Below are 19,998 nucleotides of genomic sequence, written 5' to 3'. Positions count from 1 at the left end.
ATGTCAAAACTCTTCACAAATATGCTTTGTGTAGAATTTGCATATGAGCTCTGTATTCTTGGGTAAATTTCACTGTTTCTTATTGTTAATATAAAGATAAAAGCTTCTTGCTTTTTTTCTCTTTATTCTTCTCTTTCCACCCACTAAGAATATTTCTTTCCCTAAGTATAAATATCAGGAAATGAAAAAGGAGTCACACTAATCCAAGAAGGATAAAAGGAGACACCAGAGAATAGTATCACAAAACTGCTCTTGAGCCCTGGCTGGGTAGAGCATTGTCCCATATGCCAACTTTGCTGGTTTGATCCCCAGTCAGGGCACATACAAGAATTAACCAATGACTGCATAAGTCAGTGGAAAACAAATCAATGTTTTCTCTCTCTCTCTCTCTCTCTCTCTCTCTCTCTCCCTTTCTTTCTCTAAAATCAATAAATAAAAATAAAAAATAAAAAAACCCCACTGCTCCTGTCCTAGAGTATGAAGGTAAACACAGAATAAATAAATTAGGGCATTTCTGCTCCATCACTACCAGAATGGAACTTACAATTATCTGTTGAATTTCAATGTTGAACTATCTGCTCTTTAAATGTAATATTATGCTCACTTTCATTTTGGAAGACAAAAATATTTGACTACAACTGCATCCCTATTTCCCCAGTCTTCTTCAGCAGGACCTTGTTAAGTAAGGTTACATTCAAACACTAAACTCCAAATTAGATTAGAAGCAGCAGCAGAATCTAACAACCTGGCTTGTAGCCTACACTGTCTCTAAGAGTTGTGTAACCGTGGACAAATCATTTAATGCCCTTGTTCCCAGAACCATATCAGGAAGAACAATACCTATGCCATGATCCCGTTTATGAAAACTCTCTGAAAAGTATGCAACTACAGGGTATTATTACCGGGAGCTAATATAACCACCTCTCTTGTTAAACAAAATTCTCAGGAATGGCTTACATTTTGTGCTTCAGAAATGTGGTAATAGGAATAGTCGTTGTTCACTGAGGGCTGTCCAGTTGGAGGGAGGTGAGCTGGCGGCGGAGCAGGAGCAAAGCCCATCAAATGACTGTTCTTCTGGAAACTTGCGGCCACCGTTGGCTGGCTAGCTTTGGAAGACTCCTGTAGATAACCTTCCTGCTCCACCTTCCGACGCATTGTAGAATTCCAGTGGTTCTTGATAGCATTATCAGTTCTGCACAGAAATATATCACATACAAATTTCACAAACAAAAACTTCAATTCAGATTAGAGTTAATTGACAGAAAACTGTCCCTAACAGAGACCTTTTCTTTTGGTCCACTAATAGTGTCATTTCTTTTTAATCATTTCCGTCTTTTCTGCCTCCTAAGATCATGCTTTCCCTATTACCTAATTTAAATTCCATACGTTTCTCTTAATTACATAATATGGAGTTGTAGTTTTCTATAAATATTGAAATCCTTAAACCATTTTGTTTCCTTGATAAGAGTATTTTCAATACAACCACCCTTCGTATTTATTCTGACTGGTACAAGACTGTAATACAACTTAAAGTTCCAGCTGTCCTAGAAAATTACTCCTTTGATTTGGCTTAGTTGGGGCTACACAGACATCACAACGGGTCCTCAGTAAAGTGGGTGAATGATAATGATGCTGCTGCCACCTCATTGTCCTCTCTTTATCGACAACAGCACCAGCCAGACATTTTGAGTGAAAAAAACCCAACTCCCATCTTTTGAAAAGCATTTCAAATTGTTCTGGTAACCAGACAGAGGTGAGAATGGAAAACAGGCTCTAGATAGGAGAAATGCTAACTCCCAATGTATTTTCAAACTGCAAAGCATTTTTACTGAAGTGTTTCAATTCTTAGGAAAACAGTTTCTCAATTTAAAAAAACCGTTTTAAGCCTCCCTTTTACTATTTTGATGGGGGTGGGGAATGTATGCTAAAGAAAGAGGAAGTTCAATCGCCCCTTAAATTTTTAGAAGAATCAACAGCATATCCTCTCAGACCATATGGGAGAAAAGGCGTCCTTTTATCTACCTCCTGGATTCTCTAAGCTCACACTGAACACAAGGGAGGAAATGCTTTGGAACATCACAAGAGAACACCAGATAAACCATCAGAGCCATGGCCTTCCTTGAAATGACCCTTCTTCCACTTTTGGATTATAAAGCTCAAGAACAAAAATATTTAAAATATTTTGTCTTAGATATTTTTATGTAAGCTTCCCCCACCCCCCCAAAAAAATCTGTTATAACTGTTTAAATAGGGAAAGGGGCAAAAATGAGCTTCCATACATTTCCCTCATAATGAGGTCATTTTTGTGCCTCTTTCATTAGAAAGAAAGGATAACACTGACATTATTTAAAAACCTGGAAGCAGTATGATAATTCCATAACTATACTATTTCTTTCTTTAAAAGAGGAAAATTAAGCCAAGTGGTTTAATGAAATGCTGGTTTATCAGGAAAATGATAGGGAGGTCCTTCTGGTCACTTAACCAGCTATGTGAACTTAGAGCAGAGACAAACTGTCTAGCTCAGTTTCCTTCTGTATGTTTAGAGTTTTGAAGTTTCAATGTGCTTTGACATGTATTTTACTTGACACTAACACTTGCCCTGTGAAGGAAAAATGGGGAAAGTGAAGCTGAGGAATGTTCAATGGCTTGGCTCAAGGCTCACTGTTGGGTGGATTCTGGAAGTACTCAACCAGATAAACTCCAAGATCTCCTCCAGTTCTAAAAGCTATGGACCTGGTCTAATGAATGAAACACAATCGATGGAATGTAATTCACTCACCATACATTTAAAACAGACTGTTCAATACCCACTCCCTCATTCCTCCCAATCAATATATTTTTTGACATATTATTACCGTCCAGGCAGTAGTTTTGCGATTTCTGCCCATCTGTTCCCCAGCCTCTTGTGTGCCTGGTAAATAATTCTGTCTTCCTCTTCTGTCCAGGAGGTTTTCTTAACTTCTGGATTCAAGTGGTTATGCCACCTCTCCCTACATTGTTTTCCAATTCTCCCCTTTAAGTGCTTGGCAATAACAGACCAACGTTTCGGACCGTATTTCTGTACAAGCTCTATCACCTTCAGATAAACACACAAAAATAACCTATGTTTTAATGTTATGTAATGAGTCAGTGTAATCATTCTGTTACAAGATCTTTAGAAAATTTCTAAAAACCTGCTTTCATTCATTTAAAATATGGAAAAAGAATTCTTTTGGTTCCTGTTTGCACACCTTACCTGTTTCTTCAAGTTGGGAAACATTCAAGGAAGTAGTTTGGGGAATATTCTTAATTATGATTCATACAACAATGAACAAGGAACTTACTCTCTGATCTTCCTCTTTGGTCCAGGGACCCTTGATGAGCTCAGGGTTTAGTACTTTCTGCCATCGGTGCTGGCACTGCACATCTGTTCGATTCTAGACAAATAAGATAAAGTATGCATTGTCATATAGAGATGATGTGATAAGTGCACACGAAGATTTTGCTAGAATATGAATCATACATAGATAACATACAGTGACAATGATCAAGAACATTCTAGGGCATGTTTGGAGAGCCCACCCATCCCTCATTACTTACAGCTAAAGAACATACAAAGAATATATCAAAGTTGCATCTAAAATTAGAAGTTCTTCCTCCTGAGGGCAACAGTCCTGCCATGTGAACAAAAGGACCATCATATTGCATGTATGGCTGTGAATTTAACTTAACCTTAACCTCAGTCTGTTGCATGTGAAAGTACCTAGGACTAAGACTAAGCATGTTAGGGATTCCATATTAAGGTCAAGCTTTTATGGAAACCCACTCTAGTGACTCCCATTCAAACTAAGAGATGTGCTTCAATTTAGGGCCACCAGTGTTAATATTCAGAACAAAAATGAATAAACATAGGCCCTACCTTATACCAGCTTGTAATTTTATAAGGAGGAAAAGACAAATACATAATGAATAGAAGGCAGAATTTGATTCATATGCAAGAAGAAATCAAAGCAAAATGATATTGGGGAGGGAAAAGAAACCTCTTCAGGAGAAATGATGTTTCCTTAGGAGGAGTCCGGAAAAGCTCTTGTTATGGACTGTGAAGGACATGAAGTAACTATGCAAGACATTCTAGGAGGTGGCATCGCCAGGGACAAAGGCCCAGAGGAGGGACAGCAGACATGAATTCAACTCAACCTGCTTACAGAGGGGAAGTCAGAAACAGAACTGGAGCTGTATGTTGGGGCCATATGGGAGGACCCTGTGTGCCAGGTCCAGGCAGTGTACTTAATTTGTGAAACTAGGTCACTGTTGTTGGTTTTGAAAAGATAAGGTACAGCTGCATTTTAGGAAGCTCCCTCTGCTAAAGGATAAAAAAGTGGAAAGCTATAAGTAGGGAAACCAGTTAGGAAGCCACTGTAATCATCCAGAGAAGAGGGAAGGGAGAATAGTGAGGAGAATTAACAGACCAATGACAAAGGAATTCCAGAACCCTTAGTCACTACTTAGGTGTAGGCAATGGGGAGGGAAACAAGTCTAGAAGGACTCAGAAATTTTCAACTGGGGTACCAAAACATGGTTATTTTTTTTTAAAGGAAATTTAAAAGAAGCTGGCTTGGGGGAAATATCACAAGGTTAGTCATCTATCATATAACAAATCACCAGAGTGCTAATTTATAGTATTCTATAAATGAAAAGATATTTATATGATCCAACAAATGAAAAGGTAAAGTAAGAAGCAAACATGGAAAAATGTTGTATGTCCTTTAATAATAGATTCAGAAACCCCAATTATATGTATTATAATATACAGTACAGGTTATGGATGAGGCATTTCTCCCCCAATTTCTCATATATAGCAAATAAGCAATGTCTTAACATATTCTCCCAAAATATCTTACTTAAATCTTTGGGAGATTTCCTTTTACATGAAGAAAAAATTACTAACTTACCGGGAGATAATTGGCTATAACTTTCCAGTCATCTGTTCCATTCTGTTCCACCAACTTCTTTAGTTTTTCATCCTAAGACAGTTAAAGGTAATCCAAGGACATCAGTCATTTACTGTACAACTCTATTCAAGTTAGAGTAAAGGGGAATCAATTCAATAATCTAATTCACAAAATATCTCTCAAAAATATCCAAATACAACAGATAATTAATGTGACATACTGATTTAGAGTATAGATTTATTTAGAGTCAGACAGACCAGAGACTGAACCTTGACTCAGCTATTGATTAGTTGTATAAGCTTGATTATATCATTTTGCCTTTCTGGGCCTTAGTATTGTCATCTATATAATAGGAGTGCTGATGTCAACAGGGTTATTTGGGGATCACATGAAGTAACTATGCAAAACATTTAGCATAATGCCTGGCTCACTGAATGTTTAATACATGGTAACTATTAAAAGTTTTACTCTGTGGGGGAAAAAAGACCTCCAATGTTAGATTCAAGATATTTAACTAGACAATAGATAGGATCTTGAGTAAGAAATAGCTCAACCACCATTCTAACATTTAGTTATTTTAACCTCTTACAAATAAAAAAAATGGAAGATCACTTTTCTTAATTAAACTTAAAGGTATGTATGATGTAATAAAGTCATTTAGTTTTTGTATCAAGATGTGCATATTTTAAACATTAGAATATAGAACTTAATAGAACAAACTTGTTAGAACACAAAAGACACCAAACATCAGGGGAAAATCTTTCAGTTCACTCTTTCTAAACATGATCTACCAAGTGAAAGAGAACCCTCACATTTTTGCACAGCTAACTTCACACACAATGTGCATCCATGGTATGACACAGACATGGGAATTAGGAAACCTGTGTTAACAAAATCTCCATAGGTAAATTATGTATTTCCTATGGACTTTACTGGAAATCCTGCCTGCCTAACAAGAGGAGCTCTGGCTTATGTGAAGTAGGGTGGAACGAAACTGCAGAAGAGCCAATACTGTTAATTCTAACATAAAATCTTTAAAAAATCAATTGCAAAATTTTTGAAACTTCAAAGAAAAAGCAACCTTTCCTATACATTAATACTTTTTCTCCTTAAATATTTTTTCATTCCTACAAAGATCAAGCTTTCAATAAGCTATCAGAAAAAGGTAAGCAGATATATCTCCTTCCATTATTGATTGCTTTTAAAAAATCTTTATTGTTGAAAATATTGCAGATGTCCCTTTTGTCTTCTCCAGCTCCGTTGACCCCCCTCCACTCCGCTCCTAGCCCTTCCTCAGGCCTTCACTGCACTATTGTTTGTCCATGGGCCATTCATATATGCATATAATTATTTGGTTAATCTCTATCCACCCACTCCTCCTGAAATAAGTCAATCTGTTACATGTTTCAATGTCTCTGGATCTGTTTTGTTCATTAATTTATTTTCTTCATTAGATTCCACATATAAGTGAGATCAAGTGATACTTGTCTTTCTCTGACTGGCTTATTATGCTTAGCATAATACTCTCCAGGTCCCTCCATGCTGTCTCAAAGGGTAAGAGATCCTTCTTTTTTATAGCTGCATAGTATTCCATTGGGTAAATGTACCACAGTTTTTTTCATCTATTCATCTACTGATGGGCATTTGAGCTATTTCTAAATCGTAGCTATTGTAAGTAACACTGCTATGAACATAGGGGTGTATATATTCTTTCTGCTATGAACACACGGGTGCATATATTCCTTCAGGCTTCTTAGGATATATTCCTAGCAGTGGGATCACTGGGTCAAATGGTTGTTTATTGATTGCTTTTTGAACAGATCTCCATGTATATGGCTCTGTGAAATACTATAGATTATATTTTAAAAATGTTAAATGAATCCATTAAAACAAGTTCTATGAATGTTCTTTTTACTCTTTTGTTTGTTTTGTTTTTGGAAATAGCAATTCATCTATTTGTTCAGGGAAGATTTGTTAATAGTCCACTTTGTGTTAAGCAATTCTGGGTTCAAGGACCACAGAAATGAACAGATACGTAGCCTTGCCCTCAGTAGACTTGTTGCCTCCTGTAAGAGGCATATATGTCACAGCAATAATAAGAATATGTGTCCAATGATTGCAGGATGCATCCCAGGAAAGTGAAGGATGGCTTCGCAGAAGAGGTGATAGCTCCACAGGTAATAAAGAAGTAGTAAGAAGTTGTGGAGCAAAAGGATAAGAACAGGATAGGCAGCAGGAAGCATAGATGAAACAAATTAAGAGGAGAGGACATTCAAAGAACTACAAAAGGGTTGGATATTGAAGATATAGTGCACATATGGGGAGTGGTGAGAGGTAAGTATGAGTATGCTGCACAGGCAGGCTAGGATACGATTTCAAAGAGCCTGACAATGAGTTTGAGCACGTGTAGTTTAGCTGAAATTTTGTTTTTCATAAACTAATACATTCTATGTTCTATTCCCCATGTTTTAATGACGTGATTAGTTACCTCTTCCCTGGTCCACCTAGTTTTCCCCAAGTGACGCTTTCCAGACTTGGGAAGCAGCCCATCATAGTCATGGTCACACATCTCAATGTCTTCATCATCCTCATCACTACTGTATATGCTGCAGAAATAAAAAATGGGCAGATGTAGACTGAAACAAGAAGGTTTAAACTATTGGATTACAAAAATTCCACAAAAACTCAACAATCATTTCAAAGGTTAGGTGATAAAACTTTGAAAACTTGCACAAGATTGTTTTCTGCATTCTGTTGCTCTAGTATTGGAAACTGGTTCTGCTGTTATTGGTCTCCACAGATACAGCAAAGGACCTGGCACTTTCTTATTGCTCTGCATGTTTAAACCTGCTGTTACTGTTAGACCAGTGACAAGTTACACACTTGGCAGGCAACCTTCCAACCAATGAAAGTTTAAGTTTAAAACTTAATATTAAGGACAATAAAAGGCATGAGAGCCCATGTCCTTTACGTAATTATACACTCAAGATCTTTGGCATACATCACAATATTTAAATAATATTTCCCAAATACAATAAATAACTCAGTCATGTTGTTCCAATGGGACCGGTGTTTTATTAAGAGAAAAACATTCAGGAAGTAATATACCCAACAATATAATTATAGTCATTCCTTCAAGATTAGAAGACTAAGAGAATCTAAGAGGAAAGGATTTTAAAAACCTGAGGAAGAATAAAACATTCAAGTGATCTACTTTGTAAATAACATTAATATCAAACACTTCAAAACTCTAGGCCAGTTGATCCAACTTGTGGCCACATTTACAATACTCAGTTTCCAGAGTGACTAAGTGTATAATTACACCACCTGATAGTCAGAATCTTACTTACTCTTTTTTTCAAAAATCTCTGACTGAATGGTATTAGAAATATCTTAAAATGTACCTAATTCAAAACTAAGGAATTCCCCCAGATGGGCTTAAAAAGAACCCACTACTGTTTTTAAAGGAGCCTTTTCTTTTACCTCATTGACCCAAACTATGAATTTTGACGACTTTTGAAGTTACTCTATACTTAATGTTTATTAATCATATTCTGAATAGATGAGAGTAATTTTGCAGTCACAGATTACTTTTACTTATAATTTTACTTATCAAATTAAGATATGAAGAAAAATTGTACTAACTGAAAAACTTCAATAAAATTTATTCTTGTAATACTGAGACTAATAAAATAATGATATAAAGCAATATCATAATGTAACTTATTCTTTTTAAAAAGAAAGTTTATATTCATATTAGGTATGTCTTCCCAAACTATTTTACAAGTATACATTACCCACCCTTTATAAGGCAAACAAAAGGGCTTACCAAAAATCCTGAATTTGAGGTTCTTATAATTTAAAACTATTATTTGGGGCAACAATCTGAAGGTCCAGGATGCATGGTGACAAGCAGGATGTGATCCAAAAGTAAAAGGCATCACACACACACACACACACACACACACACACACGACATTAAACTGTACTTATAATCCATAACCATTTCTTTCATTTAGTGTCTATCCCTTCAAGCAAGAGCCTGAAGTTCTGCAGTATCAACCAGAGGTTCTTAACTTCTGATCAATAATTACAATAGTTTCCCTTGAATAAAAAATACAAGCATCATAAGTGAAACCATTATTAGAAGCCCAGAGCTGTAGGTCAGCATCTTTTGAAAGATTCACAGGGAACTCCTTGGAAATCCCCCAAATGAAGTGGCACCCTTGTGAAATATCCGGGATACCAAGAAAATCAGAGTAATCTGAAAGTGACCCATAGATTCAACTCAATTTAACTTTTTAGGTTGGGCGGGATCTGGAGATTACATTTTCAGAACTTCTCTCTTGAAACAGCTCAACTCCGAGAAACAAGCAACATATTCAGCCACCCATAGGGGGCAGCCAACATCAGTTGAGAGAGAACAGGCATCAAACAGGACTAGAATTCTGGAGGCAAAGGTGCCAGTCCTAGTTTTGCCTCCACCTAGCTGCTTGACTTGGACAAATCACTTCCCCTCTCTCAGGACCTCAGTTTCTTGCGTCTACCTAAAGGGCTTGGAATCTATTTCTAAGGTACTTTCCAGTGCTAATAAATAATGGTTGCATGACTTCCGTGTCTCTTAAAAATGAAGCACAGCCGCAGAGATGTGCTAAAGCAAACTTTTGGGGGAAATGTGGCGTGTGACTTCCGCGGGTCCTGAAGAGGCCGTGAGGGGAGCAGGGTGAGCCCAGGGCTGCTCACACGCTCCTGGGTCCATCAGCAGGCTAGGCACGGGGGCTCGCCTTTGAGATTTGCATGCGATTTCCTTGCTCTAGGTTGTCCGGGTCGCCTAAGTAGCATGATTAATTTCTACTAAGGGCCTGAAATAACTTTTCCTTCATCTGTACTGACAAGATCTCAGACCCAACAGTCAGAGAACTTTCAAAGGCTGATTTCAGGCTTGATGCACTTGACTCCCCCACCTGCTAGACCTGGTGTGGTTACAAGAGTACGACTATGAATATTACATTCTGTCAAGGAAACAAACCGTGCAAAGAAACGAAAAAGAAAAGAGGTGCTGGGGGTTGGGAAAGAGGGAGGGGAGCGGGAGGAAGTGTCTTGTGGCCGCTACTGTGATTCTAGAAATGGGGTTCAGACTCATTTCGCTGACCTGGTTAATAATCCCTGCCCAGTTGGCGCCGGCCTTGCAAGAAACGGCTTCGGGCCCGCAGCCGGGTTTCTCTTCCCCCCACCCCCGGAGGCAGGTTCAAGGCTCCCGCCCCTCCAGGCCGTCTCCCCCCTCGGCTACCTGGGAGCCGCAGGGAACCAGAGAGGCCCCGCCCCGCCCCGCCCCGCCCGGCGGGGACGATCTAGAGCTCCCCGCGCGGAGCGTCCACCGAGCCTCCTCCCAGCACCCCTTCCCAGCGCTCCTCCACTTCCTCCCAGTTTCTGCTCGCAGAGAAAATAGGTGACCTTGGCTTTCTACTGTGAAGTCCCCAAAGCGAAGGTGAAACCACTCGAGCAGGAGCAGCACCCTCGCCCCGCTCGGCCAGGCTCAGGGCGAGGCGCAGGGAGCCGGCTCCCACCCCCGCCCCCCAACCCCCAAGTCGCCTCCCTTTTCCTCCGGCGCCCAGCCCTGCTTCGGCGCTGCACCCCCCCGCCCGGCCAGGCAGGGTCCGAGGGTGCTGCTGCAGGGCCCACACCCACGCTCTGTGCAACTTCCCAGTGCGGCGCGGGGACCGGCAATAGCCGGTTCAAAAACAAATAAGCACCAGAAAATCAAACCAGCCGGGGGGGAAAAGGGTTGGGTCCGCTTTGCCTTCAGGACCTTTTTGCCCGACCTCTTCGCTAGGGTCCGTCCGGCCACCCCTCCTCCGCCCCGGCGACCTCAGGCGGCGGGAGCACTGTGCGGGGAGGAGCCGGCGCCCTCGGCCGCATCCACGTGTGCGCGCCTCGCCAGGAGCCTCCAGCCCAGGGGAAGAGCCCTCGGGGATTGCGTCCCGGTTGCGCAGCAGCGGCCTGGGGTGCTGCCCGACTCAGTCCCTTTCCGTTGGGTGGCAACGCTGACGGCCGCCGAGCTGGCCCCCGAGCCCGGCCGTTCCTAGTGGGCTCCCGCGCGTCCAGTCCGGGAAGTCCAGGGGCGGGTGGAAGCCCGGGCGCCAGCAACTGACAGTTCGGACCCGTGTGTGCCTCCCTCTCTGTTCCCTGGTCCCCTCCGTCCGGCCAAAATGTAAAGGGACTTCACCCATCCACCCCAAGCGCGGTGACATGTGCGGCGCCGGCGCGTGTGCAATGTTTGCATTAGAAATAATAACTTTCCCAGAGCATAATGATCAGAACCTTCAAAGCCATGGCTTAAAACAATTTTGCAAATGTAGAGACTCATTCCCTCCCCGAAAATATTTTTTTTCCCCAGCCGCCTGTCAGCTGACGCTCTTCTTAGGCTCCATAAAGAATGAATGAAATTTAAATGAACTACCTGCAGCTACTACACAATCCGGCATTTTCCCTATATCTGCCATATGCTCGGCATTTCCAAGTCCAAACAAATCGTAATGCATCCAGCAATTATGCTGCGACTCCCTCGCCGACAGCCGCGGCATCAAGCCAGGGACCTAGCGGGCTCCCCGGGGCCGGTGGGCACCGCTCATTCTCCCGCAGGAACGTGCTGCTCTTTCTCCCCCAGAGAGAAATGCAACTTGCAAAACGAGCCGCAGGGAGTGCTTCCCGACGTCCTGACACATTTCCTGCACGGACGTTTCCATTCATCAGTCTTTCCAGCGGCTTCTGCTGCGGAGGCAGAGGTCCGAAGTACTCGCAGGATCTGACAGCCCCGCACCAGATCCGGGATCGAATTCCCACCTGCTCTCCGGCAGCCTCGCGCCCGCGCCCTGCGCGCCCCCACCCGCGGCCGCCCTCCCGGGCGCCCCGTTACCTGTGCCGGGGTCTCCGGGCCATGGCTCGGCGGGCGCGGGGCTCCGCCGGGAGCCGCGGGGACCGCAAGGGGCTGCAGCCTCCCGCTGCCCGCCGCCTGCCTGCGTCCCTCCCCGGCTGCGCAGCGACGTTCCGCACGGCCGGGGCGAAGTTTCTCAGGAGAAAGAGGAGGAGGAGGTCGCGGAGGAGGAGGAGAAGGAGGAGGAGGAAACAGGTTGATATTAAAGTGTAAACTCTGTAAACAGAGATGCCATCAAACAAAGAGCTTTGGACACTCCCCCTCCCGCCAAATCTGGCGCCCCTGCAGTGCGCACGCGCCCTGCCCGCCGCCTCCACGGTCGCCTTGGCTGCCGCCCGCCGGGCAGCGGAGCTGGCCGGGCCGCCGCTCCTCTCCGGCTCCCGCGCCGCCGCGCTGCGCCTGGCGCGCCCCGAGGCCCGAGCGGCGCGCGGGCGGGGAGCCCAGGGCCAGGGAGGGGTGGCCGGAGGCTGCGGCGGCGCCTTTTCCTGCGCAAACCCCGCTCCCCGGCCCCGGCCGCGAGGGCCCGCGCCGGGTCGCGCTGCTGCCGCCTCCCTGCTGCTCGGTGGCCACACCACAGCCTCCCCACTCGGCACGCTCCGGGCCCCAGAACCCGAGCTCGCTGGGCTCTGACTCACTGTTGCGGGGGCGGCGATGGGCGCGCAGCGGGGCGGGGTGGGGGGCGCGACTGCCGCATTAGGGATTGGGTTTTAGGCTGGGGTGAAAACTCAGATTTCTGCAGATGGGGGCGGACGGGGGCGGGGGGCGGATAGTAGGGATGGGAGCATATATGTTCATCGGAAGTTTGGCTAGGTCTTTAAAAAAATTTAATTTAACTCGTTAGTGCCAAAGGACACTCATTTCGAGTGGAGCTGGAGCGATCACGGTTCACGGACGGGACACTCCCGCGGAGCTTTGAGTCCCCTCCTAGATCCTGGAGCCCACACGCCGCCTTCGTGCAGTCACAGGCCCTTCACTCTCGCCCGGTGCACGCCCGGCCCCACCCACGCCGCCCGGCCCCGGCGGCGCCCACTGCACGCCTCCGCCCGGGCCCCACTCTGGGATCGCGCCTGGATCCCACACCTGCAAAATCCACGGGGCTGCAAACAGCCCGCCCCTAGCAGAACTCAAGAAACCCCACGTTTGCACGCGCGGTTTTAAAACTTCAACGATTTGTAATGCGGAGATCGGTATCCATGCTTAGTGTTTTACTAGATAAAAATCGCCCAGAACGTTCGCGTTCATTTAACGAGGGGCTCCCGAAGAAGTGAAGGGAGAAGATAAGTGCTGCATTTATAAGGATCGACGATTGGGGGGATTTTAGGGGAGTTTTAGTTTTACTTCCGTTTATAGACTTGTACCATTGGGGATTTTTTTTTCTTCATTCTCTGTATACACTAATTTATTTTTCCTTTAATCTTATAGGAGTTTGAGACTTCTGCTGACTGGGTTTGTGGGTGTCCCATGTGCCCCGGCAGTTCAAACTTAGCTCAGAAAGCATTTTTCTTACTAAAAAAGCATTTTCTTACTGAAATGAGTCATAATTTTATTAAATGGCGAAGCATGTTAGGTTTCAAGACTTTATCTGGTGTTTTAAACTTTGTTTCTTAAAAATTGAAATACAGTTTAAATTCTTATCAAAAAATGTCAGTTGCTGGTAAGATTAAAACATTCCTTTCTTTGTGAGAAAAACAACAACACTGAAACAAAATTATTGTGAGATAGTTCAGTTCACAATTCTGAAAGACAAGTCACTTGTAAGTTTACATATTTTCAAAGCCAGTATTTATTGCTAGGTTCTTTAACAAAGTTTCTCCACATCAAAAATAAACACATTTAAAAAATATCCAGAACAAACATCTAGAAACCACCCGTAAAGGAATTGCATTCTGTCTCTGGGATTATTTTCTGAATCTAACTGGCATGATTCCCAAACACTGAGCCTCTGCTACAATGAGAATATGTGAACCCTTCCCAAAGTGAGTTCATAACCTCTTTCCCAAGTTTCTTAGGAGTTAAAACTGCTCTATGATTCTTAAACTCCTTTTAAGTGGAAGATACCAAATTCCGTTATTTCCTTTGTGCATCATTTTCCTATGTGTTGTTTTGAGAATTTATACTACTTTCATTCCCCAGACATTTTGGGGTATCAGTTCACGTTTTTCCTCATATGTGTGACAAAAATACATTTGGGGGCAAGCTTAGTCCAATAAAGAGTATACACGCAATGATTCTTACTAGGCTAATTTGGGATATATTGCCACCTGATAAGTATATGGGAGGATAGAATATAATGGAGTTACCATAAATTCTTGTATATATAAAATATATTTTCAAAAACATTGCAGAATGTTCACTGTCACTATATACATTTCCTTTGTCCACTTAAATTACAAACACATTTTAGATGACTTCGTATATTTTCCATTACTCTCAATTTAAAAAGAAATCTGCTGAATCAGTTATTTTAGCTGTGGCAGGGGCTAGGATAGTGCTAACTTCAGACTTTTAATTGCAAAGCACTGGGCAGGAGTCAGCAAACTTTTCTAGAAAGGGCCAGATGGTTGTGTTGCGTATTATTTTTCTTTTCTTTTCTTTCTGCTTTTTTCTTTTCTTTTCTTTTTTTCTTTTCTTTTCTTTTCTTTTCTTTTCTTTTCTTTTCTTTCTGCTTTTCTTTTCTTTTCTTTTCTTTTCTTACCTTTTCTCTTCTCTTTTCTTTTCTCTCTATCTCTCGCTCTCACTCTCTCCCCCCCTACCCCTCTCTTTTACCAACACTTTAGAAATGTAAAAATCATTTTGAGCTCAAAGGCTGTATCCAGACAGCAGGCCTACATGAAACCAGTGACCCTCAGTCTCCAGTGTGTATCAGAATCACTGGGTGTGGCCATGAAAAATGCACAGTCCCAGGTAGTCCCCCTAGAGACAATGATCAGTAGGTCTGAGGCAGGGCCCGGGAATCTACCTTTCAGACAAGTACCCAAGTGATTATGGTAGAAGAGGTGTCCAGACCACTGATTGTCAATCTGGCTCAATACATTTTTACCTTTGCCAGTCGTCTCTCACCACCTTCCCCTACTTGATTCTCTGTCACCTCTCCTGGCCTAAGGATTCGGGCTTTCACTAACCCAAATTAACTAAAGTCCATGGGAAAGTTGATACCAAGTGATCACAGGGCTGTGTCAGCCTATTCCTTCTTCCTTTACTACTAAATGTCAGCCTCATATCTGAAATTTGGAAGAAAAGGAATTACTGATTGTCATCATGATTCTCCTCAGGAAAGCAAGCACTTAAAGCATTTTATTTTACTCTGAACACTGGGGGAGAAAGATGTGTAAAAGGTACATAGCCAACGTTTTTTGCTTCTGATTACTGGGAAATCCTGGGCATGTGGTAGCTCTTTAATACCTGTGATCAGTGTTTCAAAGATGAATGAATTTTATCAATGATGGTGACAGACAAGGCTTTAGGGACTCTATGTCTGTAACTGCTCACCTTTCCCCACCACCTCAACACAATTTGGGTCAGAGCATTAAGGGGGAGATAATTACAGTAAACACCAAATGGTGAAAATACATAAAATTCTTGATCATTTCAGTTAATGAATGACAGAGAGCCGGATCATATATAATTGCAATCCATAGGTTTGAGATAAACCTCATGTTGGCTAGCAGTAAACTTTTAGTAATAACCACGGCAAGTACAATGTTTCCTAGAGCCTCCATATGGGATAGCGACTAAGTTACTGATTCCTGGGTTTTGCATTTCCTGTGTGTTCCCAACCTCCTGATTCACATAAACTTATATACTCCTATGACAACTAACCAAGTGGGGATATTTTCATTGCCACTTAAATGGAGTCTTGAATATGAGGTATGAGTTTTTTCATGACGAGGGAAGAACACTCCGGTGTAAGGGAAAAGTGTGAGCAAAAGCACACAGTCAAGGAACCACAAGGCATATTCCAAGCACGGGCAACAAGGAGCTGTCTAGATTGCTTGGAGCAAGGAGCGCTTTAAAGGCCAGATTAGAGAGAGAAGTGTGTGTGTGTATGTGTGTGTGTGTAATGGAAGACCTTCACTTGAAAAGTTAATCTAATAGTATCATCACATAAATCAGAATGAGAAGAACATGAAGGGGAAGAGGTCAGTTAATTGTTCTGGACCCTAATTGGAATGAAAAAGGAGGGGGCAGATCAGAAGAACATTACATAGGCAGAACCTACAAGACTAGTAACTGATTAGATGGCCCTTGGAGGCACCATTAATAGAAATAGGGAAGTCAAGAGGGGAAGAGAAGTGTGCGCTAAGGAGATTCAAAGAGGAAAGTGAGTTTAGATTTCAGTATGTTAAGTTTGTGGTTTCATATGGAAGAGATCCAGATAGAGTTGTTCGGCCTGGTAGAGAGTGTGGGATCAGACTCTGCTGGAGAGGTTGAACTAGACAGCGGTTTACTAGAGTGAACCAGTTGTGAGCCAGTTGTTAGACACATGCATTATTAAAAATGAAATTATATAAACCTACAATTAAATATATATTTAAAGGTAATAAATTTTTAAAACTAATAATTTCCTAATTATTTTGCTACACTTTACTATTACATATGCTCCTGAGGTTATTTATCTCTATCATATCTGCATGGTAGAAATACTGTGTAATGTATGCTAGTATGTATATCTTTCCAATTCTGTGTTCAGTGAAGTCATGTGGGTAGCTTGCAATGGGCTAAGGCTGGAGTATTTATACCACAAATAGCAGCAAGTGCTATAAATAGGGCCTTCCCCCAGAATACTGGTGGTTAAATCTTGACCAGGGCAACACTGAGTAAATGCTATGTTAAGAGTTATCTGCATGAAGGCAACAATTGCGCAACCTCATGGATTTGCTAAGATACATTTGTATAGAAAGATGATCAAGGAAAAGTCTTTGGAGAATACTTAAGAGGTTCAAAGATGAGACTGGCTGTAGGGGCTAGGTCAGTGATGGCGAACCTATGACACACGTGTCAGAGGTGACATGCGAACTCATTTTTTTTGGTTGATTTTTCTTTGTTAAATGGCATTTAAATATATAAAATAAATATCAAAAATATAAGTCTTTGTTTTACTATGGTTGCAAATATCAAAAAATTTCTATATGTGACACGGCACCAGAGTTAAGTTAGGGTTTTTTAAAATGCTGACAGGCCGAGCTCAAAAGGTTCGCCATCACTGGGCTAGGTGGAAAGATCTGTTACAGAGCAAAGGAAATTATGTGTATGTGTGTGTGTGTGTGTGTGTGTGTTTTCTTCTTTAGACTCATGTAGTTTGTCAACTGATTTTGACAGGTTTTCATTTACTTTGAGGAAAAGTATTTGGGGCAGTGGTTTTCAAATATTTTTGGCTGTGACTCACAATAAGAAACCCATTTTTCATCTCATCTCAACACACACAAACACACACATATTCATGCTGAGCTAAAAAAAAAAAAAAAAAAAAAAAGATGTTTCACCAAACACTACTCACCTCTAGTACCAATCATGTAATCTGATCTATTATGTTCTATTTCACTCTAAATAACTCCTGGTCAGGAACCCTATATTGTTTTGTGCCCTGCTGATAGATAGTGAACCAGTTTGCAAAACACTGTTGAAGGATTAAGGCCTTACCTCTTTCTACTTTAGAAAATATGCTTTTTGAAATAGCTAACTTTTCCTCAAGTGACAGTCCTATCTTCTCAAAGCTTTGGGGGAAAGTCCTCAAACCAGTTTACAGGATTTATTTTTCTCCCATCTCTTCTCACGATTATTTTAGCCAACTCTTCCTCCTTCTGTACACATCTATCCTATATAATAAAGATGTAATATGCAAATTGACCCTCACACTCTTGCATCACAAGATGGCTGCCGCCACGTTGTCACAAGATAGCCAGCAGAGGAGGGCAGTTGGAGGTGACCAGGCCTGCAGGGGAGGGCATTTGGGGGTGATTAGGCTGGCAGGAAGAAGCAGTTAGGGGCAATCAAGCAGGCAGGCAGGCAGGCGAGTGGTTAGGATCCAGCAGTCCCGGATTGTGAGAAGGATGTCCAAATGCCAGTCAGACATCCCCCGAGGGGTCCCGGAATAGAGAGGGGTCCCAGATTGGAGAGGGTGCAGGCTGGGCTGAGGGACACCCCCTCAGTGCACATATATATAATATATACATATATATATATATAAAAGCCTAATATGCAAATTGTTCCCATGGGAGTTCGACTGAGAGACCAATCGCTTGCTATGACATGTGCTGACCACCAGGGGTCAGCATGGAATGAAGGAAAGCCCGGGCCAGCAACCGGCAGCTGGGGAAGGGAAGCCCCAGCTGGCAGTTGGAAGGCCCCGATAGGCCCTGATAGTAAGCCAGATCTAGGGACCCTATTATGTACGAATTTCATGCACCGGGCCTCTAGTATGTTATAAATGTAAAAGGGCAGCTTTCCGAGTCAGTCAACAAAATAACAAGCTTTTGTTAATAGAAATTCTAACAGAAACAACAATGACACTTAGGAGCTTGTATTAGCAACAGAACAATAAGGTGTCTAAGCCTGACAATGTTTTCATAATTTCTCTTATTGATAAACACACAGTATTTACTCATTGCCAGACACTGTGCTAGGCATGGGTTTTTAGAAAGAAGAACATGGGCCCTTTGCTAGATGATTCCTGCACATTATAGGCCTCTTTTCCATTTCCATTGTCACCACTCTCTTCTAGATTATCATTACTTCAGCATGAACTACCTTCACAGCTTCTAACTAATTTTCCACTCTATGATTTCTTTCTCCCCCACCCATTCTCACCTCACTGCTGTATCAATCTCACTATAACCACTTTTGGCGGTTTAGTCATATGTTTAAAAACTCATAATTGGCCTCTTCATGTTGAAAAGATAAGATCTGAACTCCTTAACTTGGCATTCCCTGTCTTGAGCTTGCTCTGGCTTCTGTGCCCACACAACCTTGCCCCCAGGGGTGATGGTGTTTAATAATTGGTGGCTCATGTACTGACCAATCAGAATGGGCCTGTGCTATAGACAACCTGTGCAGCCCGACTGGGGTGCACTGGCTGCACGTCATTCTACTTCACAACACAACCTACCTTCCAACCTTATCTCCTACCACCCTCTGTTCACTCCGTTTCCTCCCCCTAAAAAAACATTGGCAATCTCAGGGCCTTTGCTTACACCATGCCTTCTGCCTGCAATGCCTTCCTTCCTCCTCTCTGCTTACATAAGTGCCCCCCATCCTTCATGCCCAGCTAAAGCCCAACCTTTTTCATGAAGTTATCTTAGACTTCCCTAATCCACAATCATTGCTCGCACATGTCAGCTGTGATAATGCCTACTTTCCTGCCCTTTACTGAGCGTATGATCTTTAATACCTTCCTTTGCTATTTATTTACTTACCTACCTAGTTATCTATCTATATATCTAACACTTTATATTTTTTAATGTGCCTTATCTTGATTATTGATCACAAACTGGAAGGGAGAGACAGAATCTTCTACTTTTCTACATACTAAGTTCCTGGGTCAGGATTTTAAGCACAAGTATACACGGAAATGTCTGTAGTGCTGATGACAATCCATGAGGGATTAGTTGGAGCTGTTATATGTGTGTGCTTTTAAAATATATTTAAGCCCTAATTGGTTTGGCTCAGTGGATAGAGCGTCGGCCTGCGGACTCAAGGGTCCCAGGTTTGATTCCGGTCAAGGGCATGTACCTTGGTTGCAGGCACATACCCAATGGGTGTGAAGTAAGCAGCTGATCGATGTTTCTCTCTCATCGATGTTTCCAGCTCTCTATCCCTCTCCCTTCCTCTCTGTAAAAAAAAAAAAATCAATAAAATATATTTTAAAAAATAAAATAGAATATATTTAATAATGCCTTATATTTGTTTTTTTCTAATTCTTTACTGTTGAAAGTATTACATATATCCCCTTTCCCCCCACTGACCCCCCCCACCCCACCCCTGCCCCCATGCCTTATATTTGGGTTTTAGAGATACAATGAGCTTTTGTCATATACTAGTATTACCTCATTTAATCCTTATGGTAGTTCTTGTCTTTCTGTCTATAGTCCCCCTCCATATTATTTTCAGGTGGAGGTAACTAAGGTTGAGAGAGTT

General features: G+C 42.4%; 1 protein-coding gene across 3 annotated transcripts in view; it reads right to left on the bottom strand.

Moving 5' to 3' along the window:
- The window catches only part of MYB (MYB proto-oncogene, transcription factor), a 36,151-nt gene extending 24,020 nt beyond the window's left edge, over positions 1–12,131 (bottom strand). For 2 of the 3 annotated variants that reach the window (XM_070417738.1, XM_070417741.1), the window contains exons 1-6: positions 11,848–12,131; positions 7,420–7,537; positions 4,932–5,003; positions 3,324–3,416; positions 2,856–3,076; positions 958–1,192 (exon numbers count right to left, since the gene is read on the bottom strand). In XM_070417738.1, the coding sequence (XP_070273839.1) occupies positions 958–1,192; positions 2,856–3,076; positions 3,324–3,416; positions 4,932–5,003; positions 7,420–7,537; positions 11,848–11,870 (762 nt within the window). In that variant the 5' untranslated portion in view covers positions 11,871–12,131. Of the gene's footprint in view, positions 1–957; positions 1,193–2,855; positions 3,077–3,323; positions 3,417–4,931; positions 5,004–7,419; positions 7,538–10,740; positions 10,763–11,847 lie in introns of those variants that run through there. The other variant, XM_070417739.1, reaches the window with a different exon arrangement.
- Positions 12,132–19,998: the final 7,867 nt, after the last annotated feature.

The sequence above is a fragment of the Myotis yumanensis genome, unplaced genomic scaffold (assembly GCF_028538775.1).
Source record: "Myotis yumanensis isolate MYYU_CA2020_CCGP unplaced genomic scaffold, mMyoYum1.0.hap1 SCAF_6, whole genome shotgun sequence".
Classification (NCBI taxonomy): Eukaryota; Metazoa; Chordata; class Mammalia; order Chiroptera; family Vespertilionidae; genus Myotis; species Myotis yumanensis.
Note: the sequence above shows the minus strand (reverse complement) of the source record. Positions and strands in the feature narration are given on the sequence as shown.